This window comes from Bos mutus, chromosome X (assembly GCF_027580195.1).
Source record: "Bos mutus isolate GX-2022 chromosome X, NWIPB_WYAK_1.1, whole genome shotgun sequence".
Lineage (NCBI taxonomy): Eukaryota > Metazoa > Chordata > Mammalia > Artiodactyla > Bovidae > Bos > Bos mutus.
In genome coordinates this window covers 34,123,674-34,151,624 of record NC_091646.1, presented here as the reverse complement: position 1 = coordinate 34,151,624, position 27,951 = coordinate 34,123,674, and the positions used below count along the sequence as shown (strand labels likewise).

At 52.5% G+C, this 27,951-nt stretch overlaps 1 protein-coding gene across 1 annotated transcript in view; it reads right to left on the bottom strand.

Annotated features, from left to right (window-relative positions):
- The window catches only part of PDZD4 (PDZ domain containing 4), a 28,261-nt gene extending 4,186 nt beyond the window's left edge, over positions 1-24,075 (bottom strand). The window contains exons 1-4 of the mRNA XM_070366543.1: positions 23,348-24,075; positions 1,615-1,868; positions 554-644; positions 24-122 (exon numbers count right to left, since the gene is read on the bottom strand). Coding sequence (XP_070222644.1) covers positions 24-122; positions 554-644; positions 1,615-1,868; positions 23,348-23,407 — 504 coding nt within the window. The 5' untranslated portion in view covers positions 23,408-24,075. The remainder of the gene's footprint in view (positions 1-23; positions 123-553; positions 645-1,614; positions 1,869-23,347) is intronic.
- Positions 24,076-27,951: the final 3,876 nt, after the last annotated feature.

Sequence of the window (27,951 nt, the reverse complement as noted above, 5' to 3'; positions counted from 1 at the left end):
CCTGCCCCCTCCCAGCTTCATACCTCTCCCACATAGATGCCCAGGTCCTCCTCCTCATCTGTGCGGTAGCAGACCATCAGGCCCAGCTTGTCCCGATGGCTGCTTTTATACAGCTCTACCTCCTGCCGTGGGGGATGAAGAAACAGACAATGAGAAGCTGCGGGGGGGTCGGGGGGGTGGGAGGGGGCAGCCTCGGCTCAGCCCTGACCCCAGGACTGTGTCAGATCAGCCGAGCTCCCAAGGCTCTCTCTTACCATCCCAAACGGCACACAGGTCCCGTGGTCTCCCCTACCCCAGGAAACACCCAGGACACACACACAGAGGACACACGGGACTCATGGGATAGACACAGGCGCAAGACACAGACTCAGCAACACAAACCAAGTGAGGGATCTCACGCGTGCCCTCCCCGACTCAGCCCAACTTGGCCCTTGGGCCCGAGTAAAAAGCCACGCACAGGACAGGACCGTGAGGTCTGGTCACCTGGGGGCAGTGGGAGCCAGGCCTGAGCTGGGCGGCCAACAGCTATCCCAGGGCTGGCCACCCGTCTCACCTCGTACTCCAGCTCATCCATCCGGTCTGCCTCCTGCGGGCCGCCCTCCATGAACTCCGCTGGGTCATAATACTCATGACTGATGGGGGGGCTGCCCAGGAGAAGTGGGGCATCAGGTGGCAGCCCAGCTACCTCTTCCATACCCCTCCTCCTGCGCTACACGCACCCAGGCAGAGACCAGGAATATATCTTGAACAGGATTGTGAGGTCGTCCGCACCGAGGACCCAGGCGTGCCTAAGCTCTCCTCACCCTGCCCTGGACCATTCCTGTCCTGACCCCCAGCTCAATGCCTCTCACCATGCCAGTCAGCAGGCGCCCCTCCCAGCTGGCACTGGACCCACTCACGCAGTGCCCCCAGGAGTTATTCAGGCCCTGGAGGATGGCTGGGCAGCGGAGCAGGACCTAGTCTCCATCCAGAGGCAGCCCTCCTGGCCCCGAGGCTAACCTGGCCACTGCCAGCCCTTGGTCTGCCTCTCTGCAGAGGAGGGGATCACAGGACCACCTCCCTGCTGCCCGGGAGACTCTAGCGAAACGAGTCAGCGCTCACACGGTCATGAGCCATCAGGCCTGGAGGAGAGGCCCTTCTTCCGAGTGGGCAAAAGAAGAAAGTCAAAGGGATGGAAGAAGCTGAAAGCAGGAAGAGGAATGGAACAGACAAAGATGCAAGAAGATTTGAGGGGTGATGCTGGCAGAGGAGAAGAGAGAATGGAGGAGGAATAGCTGAGGACCCCAACCTTCCGGCAGCAAGGTCCCAGGACGGTCCTCCTGTGGCCCTGGGGGTAGATACAATGGGAAGCTTGCGTGTCAGACCCCCTGGGCCCAAAACCAGCTGGCCTCCAGCCAGAGGCTAGAAGCCCAGAGATTCCTGAGCCCGGGGGTGTGACAGTTAGTTCTGCAGGCCAAGGAGCCTGCTTTCTGCCATAGAGGGCACCCACTCGGGGTTTCCCTGCCATGCCCAGAGCTGCAACAACATAGCAGCTCTGGGTAGCCTGGGATGGCCGCCCCAGGTGGCATGCCTTCTCTGGAGGCAGGGCCCGGGGCCCTCCTGAGGGCGACTCACAGCTCAGATGGGACGAACGGCTCCAGGATGACCATGGGCGGGGTGGGTGGGCGCAGCTTGCCCAGTGCCATGATATGCTCGAAGGTGATGTCCGTCTGAGTGCCACTGTCCACCAGCTGCAGGTCGTGGCAGGAGCCATCCCCCCGGAGGCGGGGACTGCGTCTCAGCACCTGGATCACCAGGGGCTCCTTGGAGGCACGCAGGGCCTCCAGAGTCTGCTCCTGAGACAGCTTGGAGAGCTCCTTCCCGTTCACCTGTGGCAGAGACACGCCCCGGTGAGGACGCGCCAGGGCCCTGCTGACCCTGGCCCCCTCCGCCACCACACTGAGCCATCTGGGGATGGCAGGGCCACACCTCGAGGGCTGGGGGGCCTCGCCTAGAGCCCTGCTGGGCCACCCTCCTCCTCCTTCGAGCATCCGAGTTGGGAGGGAGAGCTTGACTGCCTTCTGCCAATGGAAGTCAGTCCACGAACAGGTTCAGATGCAAGGGCCATGAAGAGCAAAAAGGCTCGAAGGACTGGATCTCCATCCTCAAGGCAGCCAAGGCTTGCCACAGAGAAAAGGATGCCACACACCCGAGCCCAAGAGAGGGGTTGAGGAAGTGGCCCTGATAAGACCACAGTGTTCCCAGTCTTCAATTGTGACAGTGCTCCCCCAAGCTGGGCGTCTCCAGGAATGAGGGTTTTCACCAAGATGGCCAGTATAGTTACAAAATCGTGGTTTCGGGGCTGTCAAGAACAGCCCAGCCCCTGAGTATCGTTCCAGGAAAGTACAGAGTCCTAAAGACCCTTGGACAGCCGGTGGCTCCTCTGAGTCATGGAACCCAGATAGTCATCTTGTGGCTACCTGGATATGTCCTTTGTAGACAGCAATTTCAGGAAATTCTTTCCTCTCTCCCCAATTTTTCCATAGTCAGGAAAGATTTTTTAATCAGGTTTGTCTAATTATCAAATAAAGAGTTTTACTGTAGAACATTTGAGAAAGACTTAATCCTAAAGAAGAAAACAGAAATCACCCACAATCTCAAGGATGTAAAAGCTGTGACTGTTGGCATATCTCCTCCTTGGTCATTTCCCACTTTGTGACTGCAGGCAGCCTATTCATGGACCATCCACTCTGTGTTGGTTTGGTCTCTACTGTCTATCACTAGTGGTTCTTAATCAGAAAGAAGGTTGCAGAGACACCTTTTTTTGTACATTCTGTACCTATTATCTATGTATGTCTTTGTATAATCTAGGTGGTGATAGAGAACATTTCCAGAAGTGGAATTATTGGATCAAAGAGTATCAAGGAAACAGATATTAGTTGTAGAATGTTATCAGCACAGCCCTAGAGGATCAAGAGAGCCAGGGAGGTTGCAGTTATAAACAGAGGAGGGAAGGGAGGTGCGTGGGAGAAAAGGACCAGCTGCTATGTACGTGAGGGGGTGTGTAAAGGCAGGTCTGGCTAAGGCTGGGGGCCAAGGGAATGGGCAGACTGGCCTTGAAGCCCTTAGCAGAGCCAAAAGGGTCAAGGAATGTTTGAGGCATCCGTTAACGCACATCCAGTATCGACCTTTCAATGGTACAAGCGTACAGCTAAATGAATTATCTTAAAAACAAAGGCCATGAATCCTCCAAACTTATGGTTTTCTAACTACTACATTTTCCAGTTATATGGCCCCTTAGGGTTCCTTTAGTCTAGTGTGTCTGGAAGGACACGCCACAGGATGGTGGGTGGCTGTGCGTCTCTTCCCAACCCAGTGATCGGTGACGCCGGGGTGGTGGTCGTGGTGGGAATATTCACACCACAGAAATCGACAAACACTCCCAACCAGGGTTTTTCAGAACATTAACTGATGCCCCATTGCCCTTAAGTCCAGAAGGGGACGTGTGGAGCTGCTGCAGTCAGAATTTTCAGAAGGAGGCATATTTCACATTTTCATGGTGTGCAGTGGGATGCTCAGGTGACGCTGAGAAACACAGGGATGTACTTCTCCCTGGAAACGGTAGCCAGCCACAGCTTTGCTATGGAAACGGCCCAGGCAATGGGAGGGGAGAGCTGGGTGGGCTGGGATGTCAAGAGAGGGATGGGCACACACACGTAGATCCAGGCCACCCCTGTGATAACCCTGCAGCCATCCGATCCTTGACCCATGTGGTACCAGGCAGAAGCAGAGCTCTGGATGCAGAGGCTTAGAATTCCGGGGCCGCTCCTGCCACAAGCGCCTGGGGCGCATTCAACCTCCTCTCCTCCTCAGCCATCCCGTTGAGCCCCCAGAGCTAATAAGGGGCAGGAACAGGGCAGGACATGAGTGCCTCCCAGGGAGGGTGAGGGCTACCAACAAGATGGCGACATTCAGGGCAAGGATCAAAGAAGTATTCTGCACTTCTCATGCTTCCTCATCCTTCAGCCATGAAGAAGAGAAAGACATGTGTGCACGGGCCAAGCCACCATTCAAATGTCCCTGCTCCTGTCTGGACAGGTGTGAACCGAAGCCAGCCCATCAGAGTCCCCCACAAGGTAAGATCACAGTCTACACCCGCCAGAGGCACGCCCCACCTCCTTGGCTGGCTGCCACTGCTCCAAACCCACACCAAGCCAATTCGAAATGGACCCAAGTCCTAAATGGATCAAGCTTTAAAACTAGCTTGGACGAGTGAGATAAGTGTTTTTATGGTGCTGACATAGAGAAGCCATTTTTTCTTTTTCTTTTGGCCGGGCCTCACGATGTGTGGAATGTTAGTTCCCTGACCAGGGATCAGACCAGGGACTGAATGTGGGCCATGGCAGCGAAAGCACCCAGGCCTAACCACCAGACAGCAAGGGAATCACCTGAAGATAAAACATGGGCGAACAAGAATGGAAAAAGGTATCACTCTGACTGTGTTAAACTATAAGACTTCTGGATAACAAAAGACATCATAACTACAGTTAGGACAGGCACAGAATGGACACAGGATTATCCAGAATAAAGAACTCTTACAGAACAATGCCAACAAAGGTCCGTCTAGTCAAAGCTATGGTTTTTCCAGTAGTCGTGTATGGATGTGAGAGTTGGACTATAAAGAAAGCTGACTGCCGAAGAATTGATGCTTTTGAACTGTGGTGTTGGAGAAGACTCTTGAGAGTCCCTTGGACTGCAAGGAGATCCAAGCAGTCAATCCTAAAGGAAATCAGTCCTGAATATTCATTGGAAGGACTGATGTTGAAGCTGAAACTCCAATACTTTGGCCACCTGATGTGAAGAGCTGACTCATTTGAAAAGACCCTGATGCTGGGGAAGATTGAAGGTGGGAAAAGGGGACGACAGAGGATGAGATGGTTAAATGGCATCACTGACTTGATGGACATGAGTTTGGGTAAACTCCGGGAGCTGGTGATGGACAAGGAGGCCAGGCTTGCTGCAGTCCATGGGATCGCAGAGAGTCAGACATGACTGAGCGACTGGACTGAACTGAACTGATCTAAACAGGACACTGGAAAAATCCAGAACTCAGTAGGGAAGCAGGGATTCTAGGAAAAGGGACCCTGAACCCTTTTGAGGAGGGTTGAGGAGATGCCCCTTCAGGACACTGGGATGTAAATACCAGAAAGAGTGCAGGTCTGCCATTGGTAAAATGGATCCAAAAGTTGTGGTATATTCGTACACGTGGTTTGTGGCAATACACATGCTTATGAACATCACAGATAGGAGAAAATGTACCTCGGGGTGACAAACCTGAATCCCCCTGGACAGGGGAGGGGAGGGATGGGTCAGGGATGGGAAGAACACTGAGACCCACAAGGCCCACCTCGAGGTTGGATGGCAGTACACATGCAATACTCGAGAAACAATTCAGAACACATCCACATGGAGGGACAGCGGCCGTCACCTATTAGGATGTGGAAGGGGTGAGACTTGGGGCGCAGAGGTTTCTGGCCCGGGCGTTGTATCCTGGGTGAATCCTTTAGCCTCCCCCGTTTCCTCATCTGTCAGGTATACATCTCTTAGTGCCCGTTTTCCAGGACCAGCCAAAAAGCACTCAGAGCAGAACGTGTCACGACTATCCATTCACCCAGACATGCCCACCACGGTTGGTATCTCCAGCTGGTGAGGGGCAGGGAGCAGACTATATATAGTAGGGGCTGGGGGTGTGTGGATGGTGGGTACCCCTGGGATGGGGGGAGAAGGTGGGGCTTTGGCTGAATTGGAGGGGATTCTGGGGTGGCAGCTGTGGAGGAGGTGGAGATGGTCTTGGCACTCCAGCCAAACTTTTTTCATTTGCTGGGCCCCTGTGGCACCTTCTCTCCCTCCAACGCCCTTCTTTCTTGCTTCGCGGACAGCTACACTCACTTAAGGCGAAATGCCCCGGTGTGTCCCTTCCAAGCCCAAGAGTCACGCCAGGCCTGGCAACCCCCCTACCCCCCCAGGGAGAATGCCAAGCAGACGCTTTCAGGGTGACTCGCCTTCCATCAGGTTCTGGAGGCTACCCATGGGCCTTGCCTCCCAGCGTGGGAGGTCAAAGGCTCAGGGTGCGTGTCAGCGGGCCCAAGGACCAATGGCACAACCCTGGCTCAGAGGAGAAGCGCTCCAAGTGGCCCTCAGCGCTGTACCCGTGTCTGTCTTCCAGGCAGAGCTGGGGCACCCGGCTTCTGCTTAGACCCAGAAGCAATCCCCAGTCGGGGGCACTCTGTGTGGGCCTGAGGTGTTTCACCTCCGAACACAAGATGGTCAACTTGCTGGAGGAATCTTGATAACTACAAAGAACCTTGCTAATGTTCATCATATCCTTTTATCCAGTATATTTCTTATAAATAATAGATCCTAAAATAATCAGAATTTATATTACATGAATGATAAGGATATTCAGAACAGAGAAGCATTCATTATTATTTATATTGTGCGAAAATACAGCAAACGTCAAATTTACCATTTTAACCATTTCAGGTGTACAACTCAGTGGCATTTCATGCCTCCGAACAGTCATGCAACCATCACATCTATTTAATTCCAGGACATTTTCAGCCCCTAAAAGGAGACCCCCTACCTATTCTCTCCAAATTCACCCCACCCTGGCACTCAATCTTTCTTTCGTGCAATTGCCTCTAGACATTTCCTAAGTGGAATTCTACAACAGGTGGTCCAGTATGTCTGGCAGTTTTCCACAAAATGTTTTCTAGGTCCACCCATATGACAGCAGGCATCAGTACTTCATTTCTTTTATGGGTAATATTGCAACCTATTCCAGAAAACTGCACTGAGTGGATAAATCGGTCATCCCTCAACACACGTTGGTTTGTTTCTACATTTTGGCAATTGTGAATCACACTATGGTGAACATTTGTGTCCAAGGGTTCATGACCCTGTTTTCAAATATTTGGGGCCATATGGTCATTCTCTATTTAATGTATGGAGGTACCAGCATTATTTCTAATGCCAAAAACTTTACAGTAGTCTTTAGTACAGGTGTCTGCCTCATGGAAATGTACAGCTGCCCTACCAGAGTCTTCTAACAAGCGTTTCTCAAAAAAGATACAAAATGACACATGAATTCTGATGACTATCATGTAAAATGCATGTTTAAGGTAAAAGACTGCAAAAGAATATATAGAAACATTGTTCCAGGGAAATGAAGATCTGAGAATTTGCTTTCTTCCCAACTTTATATACCATGGCTAAATTGTTTTTTGAAAAACTGTTTATGGACTTCAAAAAGATAGCATTGCTGGACAAGTCTCATAATAATAAACTATCTCATAATATAAACTATCTCATAATAAACTATCAAGCACCTCTGGGAGAGCTCAGTGTGAGCCCAGTTTCGAGAACTGATGGAGTGCAGGTGGGAAGGGAGATATGTGCCCACAGGAGCATCGTAGTGCCACAAGTATGCAGCTTGGAGAGTGAACGGGGCTGTGAAAACTATTTGGAATGGGCGTGCCTGATATATATATTCATTGGTACCTGCATCAGTATTATTACACAATCCTTTCTTTAAAGACTGGAAGGAAATTCATGAAAATGGAAGAATATCAGCAGTGGTCGGGGCTTTCCTCATAGCTCAGTTGGTAAAGAATCTGCCTGCAATGCGGGAGGACCTGGGTTCAATCCCTGGGTTGGGAAGATCCCCTGGAGAAGGGAAAGGCTACCCGCTCCAGTGTTCTTGGGCTTCCCTGGTGGCTCAGCTGGTAAAGAATCTGCCTGCAAGGTGGGAGACCTGGGTTGGATCCCTGGGTTAGGAAGATCCCCGGGAGAAGGGAAAGGCCACCCACTCCAGTATTCTGGCCTGGAGAATTCCACGGACTGTATAGTCCATGGGTCACAAAGAGTGGGACACAACGGAGCGACTCCTCCAGCAGTAGCTGGTTATCTCTGGGAGTTAGTATTTCTAGGTGACTTTCGTCTTTTGTTCTTTACAGCATTTTCTCCTGTAAACATTACTTGGCTACCTAGAGAAAACAGACAAGAACAATCTAGCCTACCTAGAGAAAACAGACAAGAACAATCTAGCCTGTGCCTTGCTCTGAGTTTTTTCCCGAGGCCCCAGGCTCAGGGGCAGCTTTGTATTCCCGGCCCCTGGGCAGGCCTGGCCCGGGGCTGGGGGGATGCAGCCTTTGGGCTCAGGCCCCTTGGGAGCAGTGGTGATAAAGTCACATCAGATTTCACATCCAGATCTGAGCTGGGGAAGCTCAGGGGAGGCACGCTCTTGTCCAGGTGTCCCTAAAATGGAAGGGGCAGCTCCCAGGACCTTGGATCCCCTGAGTGGATTGCAGTGTCCACCCTTAGGGGAAGTGGCCAGGAGGGTCCCAGGCCCACCCCAGGGAACACCAGGAAGCTGGTTCTGGAAGGCTCGAGAAGGGCCTTGTCACGGGGCTGTCAATTAGTCTCAGGCCTAGGGCAGGACCGAGCAGACTCCCTCCCACCCTCCATTTATTTCCCCCATGTGCACCCTGCCACCGGCTCTAGGTCTGCATTTGCAGAAGGGGTTTTCTGTGGGTGGCCAAGGAATGGGCCCCGAGCTCCCCCAGCCCCATGTCTGAGCAGAAGGCAGCAGGAGGCCCAGGGATGGGGGCACACTGACCCACGAGGCACCAGTCAGAGAAGAGGGAGAAGACAGCAGGCCCCCAGGTCTGCCTTCAGAGGGGGGCCCTGCCCACCCCAGCCCCTCAAAGTAAGCCAGGTCCTGGGGTGAGACCCCTCCAACAACCAGAGGGCAGGTGCCTGTGGCAGCTTGGAGAGGGGCGAGAGTGGGAGGAATAGGGGAGAGGAGACACAGTTGGCACACAGCTGGCGCAGGGACTGGCTCAACCCAAGCTCCAAAGGCTAAGTGGGAGGCAGTCGTGGTGGGCAGGGGAAGACCCTTCTAACAATCCAGGGTGTTGGGGAGGTTAGCAAGAAAGGGGAGGTCCCCCCTCACCCCCTGGCATCAGAGGCTGAACCGGGGCAAAGAGTCTGGGTGCCTGGGTCACTGCCCACTGCACTGAGGAGGGCCCCAGGGGGTGAGGACAAGGATTCCAGGCACAAGGTCCTGCTGTGCTGTCTCCACAGGGCTTCTCCGGAATCAGAGGGATTAGAAGGAGCACAGTAAGGGAGGGCATGAGGCTGCAGGAATGTCAATGGAGAACAGTGGATGTGGAAAACTCTCTAGAGCTGCCATACAATCCAGCATAACCACGAGAATGGAAAACAGGCACCCTAACAAAAGCTCGTACACAAATGCTCATATCGGCACTATTTTTTTGTTTGTTTGTTTTTTGGCCTCGTGGCGCAGCTTGTGGGGATCTTAGTTCCATGACTAGGGATTGAACCTGGGTCCCAGCTGTGGAAGTGCTGAGTTCTAACCGCTGCAATGCTAGGGAAATTCCCAGCAGCATTTTTCTAAATAGGCAGAATTTGGAAGCCTCCTCCATGTTCACCAGCAGATGGATAAGCATAATGGGGGAATGTCCACCCGGCAGATCATTCCACCATATAAAGGAGCGAAGTCCTGATACATGCTAATAATACAGCATGGATGAATACAGCCCAGCAGCCCAGCCAAGTGAGAGAAAGTAGGCACAGAAGGCCACATGCTGTATGATTCCAGAATAGGCAAACCCATCAAGACAGAAAGTCGAGGAGTGCAAAGAGAGAGTGGGAGAGCCTGCATAATGGTAGGAAGTTCCCTTTGGGAGTGACCACCATGTTCTGGAACTAGGTGGTGGTGACAATGACACCACATTGAAAGTACTCAAATATCACTAATGGGAAACTTTATGACATACATCGTTGCCCATAATAAAAAATTAAAACTGCTCCCTGAACCCACAGAGACCACAGGTGCCCTCACAGAGATGCAGGTCACTGGAAAAGACACAGAGCTGGGGGAGAGTCAGGACTTGGGGAACTGGTTTTACTCAATGCAGATCATTTTTTTAAAAAAAGTTTTTAAATTTGTTAATTTTTGGCTGTGCTGGGTCTTTGTTGTTGCAAGGGCTTTTCTCTAGTTGCAGCAAGCCAGTGCTACTCTCGAGTTGCTGTGCACAGGCTTCTCATTGAGCTGGCTTCTCTTAGCACATGGGCTAAGTTGCTGCACAGCATGTGTGATCTTCCCGGACCAGGGCTCGAACCATGACTCCTGCACTGGCAGGCAGATTCTTCACCACTGAGCCCCCAGGGAAGCCCCGATGCAAATCTTGATCTCTGCTTTGAAGTTCCTAAGACTTGCAGATATCCCCCACTCCACCTACATGCGTCTCCAACCAAGCCACCAAACCAGTGTCATATGACCATTGTTGTTGAATTCAAGTAGGGATTGACTGTCCTTGACTTAAAATGCTGAAGTGAAGTGAAGTCACTCAGTCGTGTCCGACTCTTTGCGACCCCATGGACTGTAGCCTACCAGGCTCCTCTGTCCATGGGATTTTCCAGGCAAGAGTACTGGAGTGGGTGGCCATTTCCTTCTCCAGGAGATCTTCCTGACTCAGGGATCGAAGCCAGGTCTCCTGCATTGTAGGCAGACCCTTTATAAATGCTGAGATGGAGGTATATAAGCCAGGGATTGAGTGTAGGAGGAGATAAGAGGCCCAAGGAGAACCCGAAGGCACCTTGACATTGAGCAGTTGCAGAGAGAGATACAGAGCTTAGTCACCCAAAGAGAAGGAAAGTGAAGAAGGGAAGCTGGGCAAGACAGTGTACCAAGGACGGGAGGTTGGATGCGATCAGGACGCAGAAGGACCCTCTAGATTGGTTAAAAGAGGGCAGTCGGGGAGGGGGACGCCCAGCCGGCCTGTATAGACTCAGCCTTTGGGAGCTTTTGCTGAGAATGGGGTGGAAGGGGCTTTGGGGTGTGGGAGAGCCCTAGGTTTGGTTTCTACCAGGACAGACATGTGAGAGCATTTGAATGCTTGTTGGGAAAGGTAGGTTCAGAAGACGAAAAATTTTTAAATGCCAAAAAAGAGTGAGGGTCAGACCTGGAAAAGGTAGGGGGTATATGTGGGGGTGGGGGGGAATCGAGGGAAACACGTGGCGGGGGGCAGGGGGCAAGAGCGAGGCAAATGGCGGTGGAGCAGCAGAAGGGACATTGGTGTCCGGTGGGACATGGTGGGGATATGAGGGCAACGAGAGGACACAGGAGCAAGGGGTCAGGGAACAGCAACGCAGACAGCTCGGCGACGCAATGGGGATCAAGCAGGGGCCTGATCAGCGAAGCCGGAGGCACGGCCCCACCTCCCGCCCGCGGCGAGGCGGCCGCGGCCCGGGAGGGGGCGGGGCCGAGGCGGCAGAGGGCGGGGCCCGGGCGCGCTCGCCCCGCCCCCCGGGCGCGGAGCCGCAGACAAAGAGCGCGCCGCGGCGGCGACGCGAGCAAGGCTGGGTCGCCCAGCCGGTCCGGTCCCCCGCGCTCTGGCCGGGTCTCTCCCGCGCTTCTCGGCCCGATCGACGGCCCCTACCCCTCTGGTCCCCCGCCCCCGCCCCCAGCCTTGGTGGATGTCCGGCCCCGGCTCTAGGAGGCTGGGGGCTTCAGGTGGAAGGCCCTCAGCATCCGTCCCAGATGCTCGGATTTGAGAATCGCTGAGCGGGGCGAGGAGGGTAGTCTGAGAAAAGAGCCCTGGGCCGGATGACTGGGGGTCCCACAGGCCCCGCGGCCCCCTGGAAGGTCTGGGGAACGCCCCTTTCACCCAGGGTCAGGAGAGGAGGAGGGGGTTGACGCCATAATTCGAGGGGCGCCCACGGCTGGATTGCCTCTCCCAATTCCACTCTGCGGATTGGGAAACCGAGGCCAGGCAGAACAGAAACCAAAGTTAGCCTCTGCACCCAATCCCACCGGCTAGCTCAGCTCTGCTGTCGCCAGTGTCCAGGGAACACCTTGGATACAGCTGGGTGTCAGGCTCCGCGGGACCCAGAAAGGAGACGCCCAGAGCAGGGCAGGCTCTTTTCAGGGGCCCAGAAAGAAGTCTTCATTCATGCCTTCCCATCTCTGGAGCTGGAAAATTGTCAATCCATAGGGCCATCAGCACATCTGTCTACGGCATCTGCCCAGGGACGTCTGCATGCCCCCTTACCCAGATCCCAGGCACCTGCTCCCTCCTGTCTCAACACACACATTCCCAAGCAAAAAGCTGGCACCAAGCTTCCCCTCCCGGGAAATCCTGACACCCTTAATGTGTTCAGGGATTGAACACAGACACAATCATATCTCCAATTATACTGCTAATGCCCTTATAACCTTTTTTTTCCCCCAGATCCAGGACCCAATCAAGGATCACACACCTGGTTCTTAGGTCTCTGAAAGTGAAAGTGTTAGTCACTCAGTTCAGTTCAGTTCAGTTCAGTCACTCAGTGTGTCTGACACTTTGAGACCCCATGGACTGCAACACACCAGGCCTCCCTGTCCATCACCAATGCTCAAACTCACGTCCATCAGGTCAGTGATGCCATCCAACCATCTCATCCTCTGTCGTCCCCTTCTCCTCCTGCCTGCAGTCTTTCCCAGCATCAGGGTCTTTTCTAGTGAGTCAGGTCCTCACATTAGGTGGCCAAAATACTGGAGTTTCAGCTTTAGCATCAGTCCTTCCAATGAATATTCAGGGTTGATTTCCTTTACTGGTTTGATCTCCTTGCTGTCCAGCGAACTCTCAAGAGTTTTTCCAGCACCACAGTTCAAAAGCACCAATTCTTCAGTGTCCTCAGCCTTCTTTATAGCCTCAGTCCTTCCAATAAATATTCAGGACTGATTTTCTTTAGGATGGACTGGTTGGATCTCCTTGCAGTCCAAGGGACTCTCAAGAGTCTTCTCCAACACCACAGTTCAAAATCGTCTCTCACTGTTTTCCATTGTTTCCCCATCTATTTGCCATGAAGTGATGGAATCAGATACGATGATTTTCATTTTTTGAATGTTGAGTTTTAAGCCAGCTTTTTCACTCACCTTTCACTTTCATCAGAGGCTCTTTAGCTCTTCTTTGCTTTCTGCCATAGGGTGGCGTCATCTGCATATCTGAGGTTATTGATATTTCTCCTAGCAATCTTGATTCCAGCTTGTGCTTCATCCAGCCCAGCATTTCTTATGATGAACTCTGCATGTTAAATAAGCAGGGTGACAATATACAGCCTTGTCGTATTCCTTTCCCAATTTGGAACCAGTGTGTTGTTCCATGTCCGGTTCTAACTGTTCCTTCTTCACCTGCATACAGATTTCTCAGGAGGTGTGGTATTCCCATCTCTTGAAGAATTTTAACAGTTTGTTGTGATCCACACAAAGGCTTTAGTCAATGAAGCAGAAGTAGATGCTTTTCTGGACCTCTCTTGGCTTTTCTATGATCCAACGGATGTTGACAATTTGTTCTCTGGTTCCTCTGCCTTTTCTAAATCCAGTGTGAACATCTGGAAGTTCATGGTTCAAATACTGTTGAGGCCTGGCTTGGAGAATTTTGAACATTACTTTGCTAATGTGTGAAACAGTGCAATTGTGCAGTAGTTTGAACATTCTTTGACATTGCCTTTCTTTGGGATTGGAATGAACAATGGACTAGTTCTGTGGCCACTGCTGAGTGTTCCAAATTTGCTGGCATGTTGAGTGCAGCACTTTCACAGCATCATCTTTTAGGATTTGAAATAGCTCAGCTAGAATTCCACCACCTCCATTAGCTTTGTTCTTAATGATGCTTCCTAAGCCCCACTTGACCTCTCACTCCAGGATGTCTGGCTCTAAGTGAGTGATCACACCATTGTGGTTATCTGGGTCATTAAGATCTTTTTTGTATAGTTCTTCTGTGTATTCTTGCCACCTCTTCTTAATATCTTCTTCTATTAGGTCCTTCCCTCATAGCTCAGTTGGTAAAGAATCTGCCTGCAAGGCAGGAGACTCTGGTTCGATGCCAGGGTCAGGAAGATCAGGAAGATCTGCTGGACAGGGGATAGGCTACCCACTCCAGTATTCTTGGGCTTCCCTTGTGGCTCAACTGGTAAAGAATCTGCCTGCAATGCAGGAGACCTGGGTTCAATCCCTGGGTTGGGAAGACCCCTTGGAGAAGGGAAAGGCTACCCACTCCAGTATTCTGGCTGAAGAATTCCATGGACTATATAGTCCATGGGGTCACGAAGAGTCGGACACAACTGAGCGACTTTCACTTTCCACTTTCTGTTAGGTCCATACCATGTCTGTCTTTTATTGTGCCCATCTTTGCATGAAATTTTTCCTTGGTATCTCTAATTTTCGTAGAGATTTCTAGTCTTTCCCATTCTATTGTTTTCCTCTATTTCTTGGAATTGATCGCCGAGGAAGGCTTTCTTACCTCTCCTTGCTATTCTTTGGAACTCTGCATTCAGGTGCATATCGTTCCTTTTCTCCTTTGCCGTTTGCTTCTCTTCTTTTCTCAGCTATTTGTAAGGCCTCCTCAGACAACCATTTTGACTTTGCATTTCTTTTTCTTAGGGATGGTTTTGATCACTGCCTCCTGTACAACATTACAAACCTCCATCCATAGTTCTTCAGACACTCTGTCTATCAGATCTAATCCCTTGAATCTATTTGTCACTTCCACTTCCACTGCTCAATTGTGTCTGACTCTTTGCCACCCCATGAACTGTAGCCCGTCAAGCTCCTCTGTCCATAGGATTTTCCAAGCAAGAATACTGGAGTGGGTTGCCATGTCCTTCTCCAAGGGATCATCCTGACCCAGGGATCAAACCCATGTCTCTTATGTCTCCTGCCCTGGCAGGTAGGTTCTTTTACCACTAGGGCCACCTGGGAAGTCTCTTAGGTCTCTAGTCTCCTGTATCTACAACAACCTATGCACTGAAAAACAACTTTCATGACACTGACCTCTTGGAAGAGTCCAGGGCACTGGCCTCATAGCAAGTCCCAGGGTCTGGATTCGCTTCCTTCCTTCCTGGTTACATTCAGCTTAGGCCTTCTGAGGAGACCGGCCACCCAGGGCAGGCTGTGTCCCTCCCCACACGGTGTGAGGGAGGCTCAGTGTGATCACTCAGTCTCTCCCTGGTAAAGCTGCCTTGTCCCTTCCTAATGCACAAGTCATCTGGGTGATATCTTGAGACCCAGGGACTCTTTTCCGCAACAACTTTCATCTCATGGTTTGACCACCCAAGGATGCTCCCCAGCTGGATCAGTTCAACTGGATGAATTACACTGGTGGCTGCAAAATGCCTTCATTTGTTAGAATTCTAGCAGGGAAACAACACTACATGCCAACAACATATGACTGACCCAGTGAATGGTGTGCTCCCAGTTGAGGCTGCCTGGACAAGCTATACCATCCACCCCTAAAACTCTACCCACCCTTTCTGCCCAGGGGCAGGATCGGAGAGAATGAAGCACACAGGAAGCCTTCATCTCAATGGATCCTTTAGTATTGGGGTGGTGAATGTGTCTGGGTTCCCATGTGAGCTACCTATGGGTTATTGGTAAGGATGTGGGTGACGTGAAGAGGCTCAGTGAGCTGCACGTGGCCTGGAAGAGCAGATTATGTCCCTTGGGGGCCGTACATGGACAATCATCCCTGGAAATTGATTTGATAGATATGAGCTGAGGCCTCCTCCCTTTTATTTGTAATAAACTCTCTTGCTAGGTGATACTGATGGAATTTGTGGGTTCACGGATTTATCCAAAGTCCCGCTCAAGGTCCTCACTGCTCAGTGTAGGCTAAAACCAGCAGCACGGAACATCCATCCCCTGGGAGCATGTGAGTAATCTCAGGCCCCACCCTGGACCTGTTGAAGCAGATTCTGCATTTTAACAAGGGCCTCAGGGTAGTCGTGCTGGCCCAGAGCGCCCCCTTGAGGAACCGGGACTTGCAGGCACCTGGAAGGGATTCAGACCACAGGCAAGGGCTTCACAGGGTCTCTCTTCCCACCAAGCCCTCCCCAAAGGGTGGGTGGTGCCCACCCAGGGGCAAGCTGAAATCCGACCCAGCAGCCCTGAACCTCCTGCCTTTCCAGGGTTGAGCAGGCCTCTCAGGCACCTCTCAAGTCCTGCCTGGAGAGAGGCTGGGAGTGAGGGATGCCCCACTGAAGCCACATTGGACAAGTGAAGCAAAGCACTTCCTAAGGTCATCCCTGGTTGTGTGCTCACAGCTTCCCACCTACGTACCTCTGGGCTAACCTGGTTGGCCCAAAGGCAAAGGCCATGTCTTGCAGTAATCCAAATATTCTCCATAAAGACTGAAATATTCTTTTCATTCAAATGAAGCCTTCCTCAGTGATCAATGCAAAATGAAAATATTCCTTTTATTTCCACTGCTCAAAGCAAGCTTGAGAAGAGACAGACTGCACTAACAAAGAGGGGCGATGCTTTGTAACATCCGAAGCCAGCTCTGAACCCCAGCTTCTCGGTCTTTCTTCTTTTGGTGCGGCTCATGTGCAGAAGGACTCAGTGTACCTCCATCTCAGTATCTGTCCAGTGCCTGACTCATCTCATATTTTCTACTTCACAACTCAGGGCCCGTCTGGTTTTGTACCCCACCCTGTGGGATCTTAGTTCCCGGACCAGGGGGTCCCCAACACACTGCCTTGGAAGGGCAGAGTCTTAACTGCCGGGAGGGCCAGGTAAGTCCCCCCCCACTTCTTTCTTGTTAGGAAAACTCTCACGATAATATTGGACATTCTTCTGTCACTGGACATTGTGACAGTTTCATGAGGAAGGCCTTCTCCATCCACTTTCCACTCCTTAGTGCCTGATCAGATGTTCACAACCCCTCGCCCACCCAGATGAGATTCCAGGGGACCAAATGCCCTGCTGATTTCTCAATGGCAGTGATGCCAGGAGGCAGGCCCTCTGTATTCCCATGTGGCACATGTAGAAGCTGAGGAACTGAGTCAGGGAACCATTCAGTACCTCCACACACTGTATTCCCTGGCAGGGGCCCTGAAGGAGAAGGTAAGAAAGATTTACTTGGCCCTACCAGGGGCCCCTGCTAAGCTAAGTGCTCCCATGTGCTTTTGGTAAGAAACTGCTTTTGTTAAGTGTATGTGTTGTTCAGTTGCTATGTCGTGTCTGACTCTTTCGACCCTATGGACTGCAGCCTGTCAGGCTTGTCTGTCCTCCACTATCTCCTGAAGTTGGCTCAAACTCATGTTAAATTGAGTCAGCGGTGCCATCCACCCATCTCATCCTCTGCCGCCCCCTTCTCCTTTTGCCTTCTTGTTTTTAAAGCTTTACTGGAGTAAAATTGCCGTATGATCAGCTGCACGTATTTAGAGCATACGGTTTGAAAAAGTTTTGATATCAGGGGTATGTGTACATCTATAAAGCCATCGCCACAATCAACAGAGTGACCGTCTCCATCATTCCCAAAAGGGTCCTCCCACCCCTTCCACCATCCCTGCAAATACTGACCTGCGTGCCCCCCACCTGCTTTTTTTTCTGAGGCCAGCTTGCAGCATCTCAGTTCCCTGATCAGGGACTGAACCTGGGCCACTGCAGTCAAAGCTCCAAATCCTAACCACTAGGGCTTCCCTCAGAGAAGGTGATGGCACCCCACTCCAGGACTCTTGCCTGGAAAATCCCATGGATGGAGGAGCCTGGTAGGCTGTAGTCCATGGGGTCGCACAGAGTCAGACACGACTGAAGTGACTTAGCAGCAGCAGCAGCAGGCCATCCCCACTGGCTGCAATGTATGAGACCCAGGTTTAATCCCTGGGTCAGGAAGATCCCCTGGAGAAGGAGATGGCAACCCACTCCCAGTATTCTTACCTGGAGGATTCCATGGACAGAGGACCTTGCCGGGCTGCAGTCCATGGGGTCTCAAAGAGTCAGACGCAACTGAGTGACTTAACACTTTCCTTTTCAGGCCACCAGCATCCCCCCCCCCACTACCACCATCTGCTTTCTGTCACTATAGTTTGCCTTTCTAGAATTTTCTATCAATGGCTCAGACAGATCCAGGACAAGGGGTCATGGTGTCAGACAGAGAGAAGGACACAAGCCCAGCAAGCAGGGACACCAGGAATGGCTCTCGAAGGCTCTTTGGGGTGTCTCAGTGTACAGTGACCAGACTATCGTCCTTTCTACCCTTTGTGACCTGGCTTCTTCCTCTTCCTAACAACCTGCATGACCCGGCCCCCCACTAAGGGTCATTTCCAGATTTTCCAAGCTCTCCCTGGGCCCCCCAGGCCCCTAGCACCCACATTTGGTTAAATATCATTGGAAGATAAGATTGGGACAACAGAAATGGAACTGGGGTTCTGACAGGCTGCACTTCTGACATACCTGTGATAGACCACATCAGAAGAACCCAGGGCCAAAAACACCACAGGATCACCTCAGTGGCCACAGAAAAACCATTCAACAAAATCTAACAACCCTCCATGATAAAAACACTCAAACTAGGAATAGAAGGGAATTTCCTCCACCTGATAAAGAACATCTATGACAAACCCGCAGCTAACTTCATACTCACGGGACAAAGACTGGAAGCCTCCCCACTTAGATCAGGAACAAGGCAAGGATGCCCACTGACCACTTCCATTCAACAGTGCACTGGAGGTGCTAGCCAGAGCAAGTAGGCAAGAAAAAGAAAGGCAAGAGACGGGACTTCCTTGGCCGTCCAGTGGTTAAGACTCAGTGCTTCCATTCCACAGGGTAGGGGTTCAATCCCTGGTTGATCCAAGAACCGCAAGGCTCCACCAATAAAATGAAATGAAAGGAAGATTGGAAAGGAAGGAAAACTATCTCTACTATATATAGGAAATCCTGAGGAATTCACTCAAAACAACTATTCCAGCTAATAAATGGGTTTAATAAGGTTGCAAGATACATGACCAATACAAAAAACTGAATTGTATTTTTATACAGTGGCAACAAGAAAAATGAAAAGGAAATTAAGAAAACAACTCTTACAATAAAATCATAAAGAATAAAGTACTCAGGAATACATTTAACAAAAGTACAAAACATTGGTAAAGGTAATTGAAGACCCGGGGAATTCCCCAGTGGTCCAGTGGTTTGGACTTTGTGCTTTCACTGCCAAGGGCCCAGGTTCAATCCCTAGACAGGGAACTAAGATTTCACAAGTGGGATAAAAAGACATCCCATGTTCATGGGTAATACTCCCCCAAATTCAATGTAATATTCAATACAATTTCAATATCTATTCCATGCAATATTCAATATGAATTCAACCCAATTCCTACAAAATCACAGCTGGCTTTTCAGAAAGTGACAAACTGATTCGAAAATTCATATGGAAATTCAGGTGACCCAGAACAGACACCTGAATCTTGAAGAGTACAACAATCTTGAACAATCTTGAAGAGTACAAAGTTGTACAAAGAGTACAAAGAGTACAAAGCTCTAGTAAAAGCTGTGGTGAAGGCATAAAGATAGACATTTCTCCAGAAAAGATAAGCAAACAGTCACTAGTACAGGAAGGATACTCATCAGGAAATGCATTTGGAAAGCACAATGAGACAGATACCACCTCAAATAATAGGTTGGCTCTAATCTAAAACGTATGTTGGAGAGGCTGTAAAGAAATTAGGATCCTCTTACACTGCTGGTGAGAATATAAAATGTAAAATGATGTAGGCTTTGTGGAAAAGAGTTTGGCAGTTCTCAAAATAATAACCATAATTACCATATAATCCAGCAAATCCATTTCTGGGTATTTACCCGAAAGAATTGCAAGCAGGGACTCAAACAGATATTTGTACTCTCAGGTGCACAGGATGACTGTTCACACTAGCCAAAAGGTGGCAATAAGTCAAATGTCCATCACTGGATGACGATAAATATTATGTGGTATATAGCCACACAATGGAATATTATTGAGTAATAAAAAGAAATTTCATACCGAGAACATGCTACAATGTGGAAGAACCTTAAAAACATGATAAAAAAGTTGGACAACAAAAGATCAGGTATTGGAGAAGGAAATGGCAACCCACTCCAGTATTCTTGCCTGGAAAAGTCCATGGACAGAGGAGCCTGGCAGGCTGCAGTCCATGGGGTTACATGACTGAGCATGTGTGCATGAGGGTGGAGGGTCACGGGTTGGTAGCAATAAACTGGTAGAACTAAAAAAAAAAAAAAGATCAGGTATCAAGATCAGGTATCATACAGTTCCTAAAATGAAACTGGTTCCATTGAAATGAAATGTCTGAAACAGGCAAGTCCATAAAGACAAGTAGACTAGTGGTTGCCAGAGCCTAGGAGCTATTGGCACGAATGGGCATGTGACTGCTAATGGGTACAATGTTTCTTTTTAAGGTGATGAAAATGGTCTGGAATTGGTGATGGTTGCACAATTCTGAATATACTAAAAACCACTCAACTTTACATGTTGCAAAGGTATGTGGATTATACATCAATATAGCTCTCTATGTGTGCATTTTTTTAAAATACCTGTGAATCATCTGGAGAAAAGGGTCTGGAATCAAGGCTGGAATAGAGACTTGAGACTTCTTAACCTGGGGGTCAGAGGCCTCTGGGGACCTAGGAAAGAGCCTCAGGGCATAAGGAAGCCACAAGGCAAGTGGTGTAGGTGTCCTTGTGTGTGTCTCTGGGCTGCACTGTGTCCTGGTGGGGTTCCTTATTTTGGTAAGATGCTGGGGCCACAGGCACATATGGACAAGCCATGGAGAAGCATCTCTGAAATCGGGAAGTACCAGAATTTAAGTGGCAGGTAGGCAGAGGTCCTGGAAGCTGGTCTTCTGGACAAAAACTTTCTTCCCTCTGAAAAGAGGTTCAAGCCGGGAGAAGGTCCCTGCTAGGCAACAGACCCGGAGTCATCTGGGATAGCTAATGGCTTTCCCTTCTCTCTAGATTTTTTACAATTCAATTCTCTTTGATTTTCCTTTGAAAGGACAGTTTCTTTTCTAAAAAACTGCAGCCATACTGTGTAACACAGGGCACTCCACTCTGTACTCTGTAATGATCTATATGGAAATAGAATCTAAAAAAGAGTAGACGTAAGTATAAATAATTCACTTTGCTGTACAGCAGAAACACAACAATATAAGTCAACTATAGTGCAGTAAAAATTAAAAGATCAATGTAAAGATGTAAAAGGTAAAATCAAACTACATCCAGTCTCCGATTCTGTCCAAACTTCTATGGGAGCTTTAAAAGGGATCAATGTCCCCAGGGCCTGGTCGGTGAGGGCTGGCAAAGACTAGGAAAGGAAAAGGACCCATCTCTCGGGGGAGCTACTTGCCTAGGGCTCAAGGGTCTCCCTCCAGGAGACCTGGCCCAGGACTTCCCTGTCCAGGTTCACCTCAAGCCTTCCTCTAACAGGGAGCCTCCCTGAAGGCTAACCCAGCCAGACCTGAGGACCCCCACTCCTGCCCTGGGGAATCCAGAAGATCACAGCAGCATCCTCTCCCAAGCTTGGCTGGCTCAACTCAGGCCTGCAGCGTGGGGCAGGTTGCCTTCCACTTTCCACACATCCCCACTGGGTTGGCCCTTAATGAAGTGCTACTACCATCAAGAGCCAACTCAAGAGCTTTGGATTTGCTTGCTATTTGATGGAACGATTGCAAGAAAAGGCAACCGTGAAGATGGGATGGCATGGCCTCATCGACCAACGAGGGCAACGCACCTACCGCTCCCAACCTCCTTCCCTGCAGCCTTGGTGCAGACCACTGGGATTCCACAGGACCGCCTGGTCTAGTGACCCCAACCTGGGTCATTCCCCAACCCGATCGCACGAGGAGGAAATAGAAATAACCAGACCAAAATTTCCAAACAGCTGGAAGGAGAGATGAAACCAAGCAGGGGGCTGCGGTTGGGGGTGGGGGGGGCGACCCCTGGGATTCCACCGGAAGGCCTCCTCTAGTGATCCCAACCTGGGTCATTCCCGAACCGGATCGCAGGAAGGGGAAAAGGTAATAGCCAAGCCAAGATTTCCAAACACCTGGAAGGACAGATGAAACTAACCGCGGGGCTGGGGGGCGGGGGTGGGGGGGCTGAGCAGAAAGAAGGCGGAGAGCCACGAGCAGGGAAAGCAGAAGGCCTGCGCGTCCACGGAGACCGGCCTGGGACAGGCGGGGAGGAGCGCCACCAGACTGGGGCAAGATTCCGCGTCCCACCCGCCGCCGGCTTCTACCCGGGTGGGCCCAAGGACCTACACTCCCACCACGCACTCAGCGCTCCCGCGTCCTCCCCCGTCTCCCCCGCGCCACCGCCAATGCCTGCAGGAGGTTCCCCAATTTTCCTAAGGAGATCCCCTTCTCCCAGCCAGCACCTCTCCGACCTGCACGTGCGCCCGGTCCGGACCAACAAACCCAGAGTAGAAACGTATACCTGGGTGCGCCCGGCCTGCCCCTGGGTCCAGATCCCCTCCACCTTTGACCTTGAACTCCCTCCACGGAGCCCGGGGGACGTCTCAGACCAAGCCATCCAGGACATGTCTCTAGACGGTTCTCAGGGCTCACAGAGAAAGTACACACACACGGGGTGGCAGGAGCCTCCGCGCACACACAGACGGGGCACAAGCACGCACTCACGAAGTCACGCCACGCACAAGCAAAGGAGCCCGGCTCCGGGTCCGAGAGCGCGACCTGGAGTCTCCCATCTCTCTGGGCGTAGAGCACTGCCGGGTCCACGCCCCCACCCACCGCCCAAAGGCCCTGCGGGGCACAGGGCGGGCCGGGCACCGAAGGCCGCGGGCTGCCCTTCTAGTAGACCCGGCGACGGCCGCTCACCCGAGGCCCTGAAGGCCTGGGAGCCCACCGTTGGCTTGGGCAGGGCCGGAGCGGAGAGGGGTTGCTGGGGGAGGTACCTGATCGCGCCGGCCGGGCGTCGGCGGGGTCCCGGGGCGCGGCCCGCGGGCCCCCGTACCCCTGCCCCACGGGGACCGCGATTTGCCCCCGCCTCCCGGCGCTCCGAGAGTGCCCACCTCCCTTCCCCAGCCCCGGGGCCAGCGGGGCCAGCGGGGCCAGCGAGATCAGGGAAACGCAGGCCGTTGCTATGCAACCCCCGTCCCGCGCCGGCGCCGGCGGCAACTCGTTTCCCGGCTCAGGGTCCCGAGGTGCTCTCGCAGCGGACCCGGGCTCAGCCCAACTTCCCGACCCGGACCGATCGGGATCCAGGGCTCGCCTCGCAATCAATCGAGCGCCCCAGGGATGCGTCCCGTACCCCGATCTCCACGCAGGGACTCCCATCCGCCCCCACATCTGTGCCTGGTTCCCACGGACACCAACATCCAGCCGCCCTAGAGACGGAGGACGAAAATGCCTCCGTAACCTTCTCCGCTCGGGGCCCTTCGGCCCCTCCATCGGGCCCTCCCCTCCAGGTGCCGCCCTCCCGCCCCTCGCCCCCGCGGCCGGGCAGCCCTACCTGCAGCATCACTTTGTACTGCTCCTCCGGCTTCTGGACCACGCACATATTACATCCCATGGTGCCGGCCGCCGAGGGGAGGAGGGCGGCCACGGGAAAACGCCTTTCACTGGCCCGATCGCGGGACCTCGGGCCCCGGGCCGGGGCCGGGGGCCATAGCCTAGCTCGGGGGCGGGCCGCCTAGCGGGGGAGGGGGGCACGCCCCCGGGGTGGGGGCAGCTCCACGCCCCTCCGGTTAACCCTTAGCTGTCCGCGGCCCGGCGCGGGCATGCTCCCTCGCACCCCGCCAGGAAAAAAAAAAGGGTAGCGGGGGATGGGCGGGCGCGCGGGGCGTTGCACGGCTACCGCCCCCCCCCCCCCGCGTAGGCGCGGGGGCGCGCCAGGCCGCTGGGGGCCGTCAGGGGCCGCGGGCCGAAACCCTCCCAGCCCGCCGGCTCCGCGGCTCCAGCTGCCACCTCTGGCTCCCACCCATGGCCACCCGCCCCGGGAGCCCGGCCCTCGCGCTTGGCGCCGCGTCCGGGCCCGCCGACTCGGGGGATCGGCGGCCACCCCGCTCGCAGCCAGGGCTCCCCGCCCCACCCCTCCCCGCCCGCGCTCCCGCCTAGATGGGCCGCGCTCCAGGCGCTCCGGGCGCCCGCTCTCCGGCCAGCCGCCCGCCCCGCGGTCTCCGGCTCCCGCCTGGGACGACGGACACGGCGCGCGCGCGCGCCCGCGTCAGCAGCGGGGAGCGGGCGCACGCGCGCGGGAGCGAGGGGAGCGGGGCTGGGTGGGCGAGCGCGAGGCTGGAGGCCGCGGGAGCCAGGGCGGGAAGCCGGGGGCGGGGCCTTTCCCGGAGTCCCGGGGCGGGGGGGCGGGGGGTCCCCGATTCCACGGTTTCCTGCCATCGCCAGCGTCCGGCCCGGAGCACCTGGCCCTGGATATGCCGACTGCGCGGGGCCAGCCCGGGATACCAGGGTCCGGGGTGGAGGAGCGCCTCCTGGGATCCCCCACGAGCTCGCGGCCTCGGGACTGGGGGAGGGGGGTCACGATTTAAGCCCCTTTCGCACATCCTTCGCGCAGCATCCGTCTCTCCGGATTCCCTTTAACGATCCCGTCTCTCCAACTCAGCCGTTCTCTCGCTGTCGTTGTAAACGTATACCTTTGTTAAAATTTTAAAAACGAAAACATTTTTTTTTTTTAATAAGAGAGAAAAGCGTGAGGTTGGGTGGGTCTCTGGGAGAGCCAACCGAGCGGTTTGGGATGCTGGGGCCCCGGGTGCACCGGATTAGCTACCTACCTGCGTCTCTCTCTGTCCCCGCCTGAGCCCAGCGTGCCACTTTCACGCTCCCTCCATCTCTTCCCTTATCTCTCCCACAGTCTGCCCTGGCTTCCTTGGACTAGCCTGGAGAAAGAAGGCCTTGGCCTGGAAAGCCGCCTCGGATGGAGGGCCGGGTTCCCATGGGCTGCCAGGGAGAGCCGCGGAGTCCAAGCCCTCTGGCTGCAGAGATAACTTGATTCAATTGTTGCCTGCTTCATTGCCAGGCCTTGGCAAGTGATGGAATCGATAACCACACAGGGCTGTTTAATTACACCGCAGCGGTTGGCAGAGGCCCCTCCATAGCCCTCCTTTCCTCCCTGACTCCTGGTTTAGAGAACAAGAATCAGGAATATGCTGGGCCTGCCTGGAGTCTGGAAATGAGATGTGGATGTATATGCCCCTGGAGACAGGGCTGGTGTGTAGGTTGCATATGTCAGAAAGTGGTCTCAGGGGAATGAGAACCGATGTCAGGGTATGTCCTCAAGCTGGTTGGCACTTGAAGCTGCTGGGACTTGACCCTGCTAGGGGCTGGCTGGATATAACTGTCTATCCCAGACCCCAAGAGGAGACTGGTGAAGGTGAAGGTGAAGGTGAAAGTCGCTCAGTTGTGTCCAACTCTTTGTGACCCCATGGACTTAGTCTATGGAATTCTCCAGGCCAGAATACCTGAGTGGGTAGCCTTTCTCTTCTCCAGGGGATCTTCCCAATCCAGGGATGGAACCCAGTCTCCTGCATTGCAGGTGGATTCTTTACCACCTGAGCCACCAGGGAAGCCCCAAGAGGAGACTGCCATACCACAAAAGGCCACGAGTTTGGTGGCTTCAAACAACAGAAACAGAAATGTATTTTCTCCATAGTTCTAGAGGCTTCAAGTCCAAAATGAATGTGTTGGTAGGGCCATGCTCCCTCTGAAGGCTCTGGTAGGGGGGGTGGTCCTCCTTTGCCTCTTCTTAGGTGCTTGGGGGCTCTTAGCCATCTTTGCTCTTCTTTGCCTTATAGCTGCATGGCTCCAGTTTTTGTCTCCGTCTTCACATGACCTTCTTCCCCATGTGTCTCCTCTGTGTCTAGGTCCAACTTTCCTTCTTCTTTCTAAGGACACCCTGGTAGTCCAGTGGTTGTGACTTTGCACTTTCACCGCTGAGCAGCAAAATAAAGAAATCAATACAAATTCAGGACCCCAGTCTTTGGACTTAGGGCCCACCCAAATCCAGCGTGACCCCCTCTTAACTCAGTAACATCTGCAAAGACTAATTCCAAAGAAGGTCATGTTCACAGGTACCAAGGACTGGAACTTGAACTTTTTTTTTTTTTAATGTCTGTACATTTTTATTTTATTTTTTTAAAGGAACTTGAACTTTTTTGGAGGATGTGGCTCTATGCACTACACATTGGCAAGTTCAGCTTCTCAGCCTGCCAAAATGGACTCTGCCTCTTGGTGGGAGGAGAGACAAAAGTCACAGTCGATAAGACCGTGAGTGTCTCGAACATGGGGGCAGACTCCAACAAGAGCGCTTCGTGTCCATTTTGCCATCTACTGTACCCTCCTCCATCACCCATTCTAGATCTTTCTCTCCCTCAGAAAGCATCTCCACTGGTCTAGGTGATTCTCCTGGACGACTGAACCAGACCTTTACCCACCACATCTCTGAGTGTTTAATGGTTTTCTCCTTATTAGGCCACCATTGTGCAGTTGCTTATTTTGTTTATCAATCAAGTTTATTAAATTGCTTGTATATTAATATTTTTTAAAGATTTATTTATTTGGCTGCACCAGGTGTGTGTTGCCAGCTTGCAGGATCTTCATTGCCATGTGTGGGATCTTTAGTTGTGCCTGCGAACTCAGTTACCCCATACAGGATCTAGTTCCCTGACCAGGGCTTGAACCCCTAGTGAATCTGTGTGTCACGGACATACTTCTTACTGTCGTTGGAGAGCAGCAGTGCTAGCTCCTGAAGTTCTCAGGATCAACTGCCCTGCCAATACAGCAGTCTTTTCTTGGCCAGGTGATCCCTGATTATGAGGAGTCCACGTTAGCCAGATGGCAGGTTTCTACAGAGCCCTTCCCATGAGCTCTGATAGAAGCAATGCCCTGAGCCCAGAAGTCAGGACCTCTAGCCCAAGAGGGCCTAAGCTTTCATCAATAATGCCTGTGTGAGGAAGCCTTAATAAAAACTCAACAGGACGGGGTTTTGAGAGCATCTGTGTCCATGAACACAACCTGGCTTGTGCTTGGCATCTGAAGTGGTGAGGGGCAGTCTTTTGGGACTGAGCCCTTAACATGTGGGATCTGATGCTATCTCCGGGGAGACTCAAAGTGTGTTGCCGTTGCGCTGAATTACACCAGCTGGTGTGTGAGAATTGCTTGGTGCTGGGGAAGACCTAGTCAAGGCTATGGTTTTTCCAGCAGTCATGTATGGATGTGAGAGTTGGACTGAAAAGAAAGCTGAGCACCAAAGAATTGATGCTTTTGAACTGTGGTGTTGGAGAAGACTCTCGAGAGTCCCCTGGACTGCAAGGAGATCCAACCAGTCAATCCTAAAGGAGATCAATCCTGAGTGTTCATTGGAAGGACTGATGCTAAAGCTGAAACTCCAATCCTTTGGCCACCTAATGTGAAGAGCTGATTCATTTTGAAAAGACCCTGATGCTGGGAAAGATTGAGGGCAGGAGGAGAACGGGATGACAGAAGATGAGATGGTTGGATGGCATCACTGACTCAAAGGACATGAGTTTGAGTAAACTCCAGGAGTTGGTGATGGACAGGGAGGCCTGGAGTGCTGCAGTCCATGGGGTCACAAACAGTCGGACACGACTGAGCAACTGAACTGAACTGATCTGAACTGGGGAAGACCTCCATACCACACATTGGAACTGGGTGCAGAACCCTTTCTACTGACCCAGTCTTATTCCTCCTGTGTCCCGGACCAATCAGTCAACTTGTTTTCCATGACATCTTTATCTCAGGCCATAGCTCTCTCTACCAAGGGGACAGCCAAGTGTCCTGCCCACCTGGAGTACTCACCTCACCACGGTGACACACCCAAGAGCCAGGTCTGAGTGTTTCCCCTGCATGGGTCCGTCATAGGGAACCTCTGCCCAGAAGCCCAGAAGGTGTAAGCTGGGAGAGGGTACTGTATGATGCAGGCAGGTGACCTGGGGTCTTGACTACCTGTCCGTGTACCCGACTTGGGCCTTGGGCCCCAGTTGGGCCTGTTTGGGAAGGTGCCATCTCTACTGGTTTGCTGCCATGCCCGCCTGGCTACAGGACTCAGCAGGTCTGCCAATATTCAGGTCATGATGGGCATCA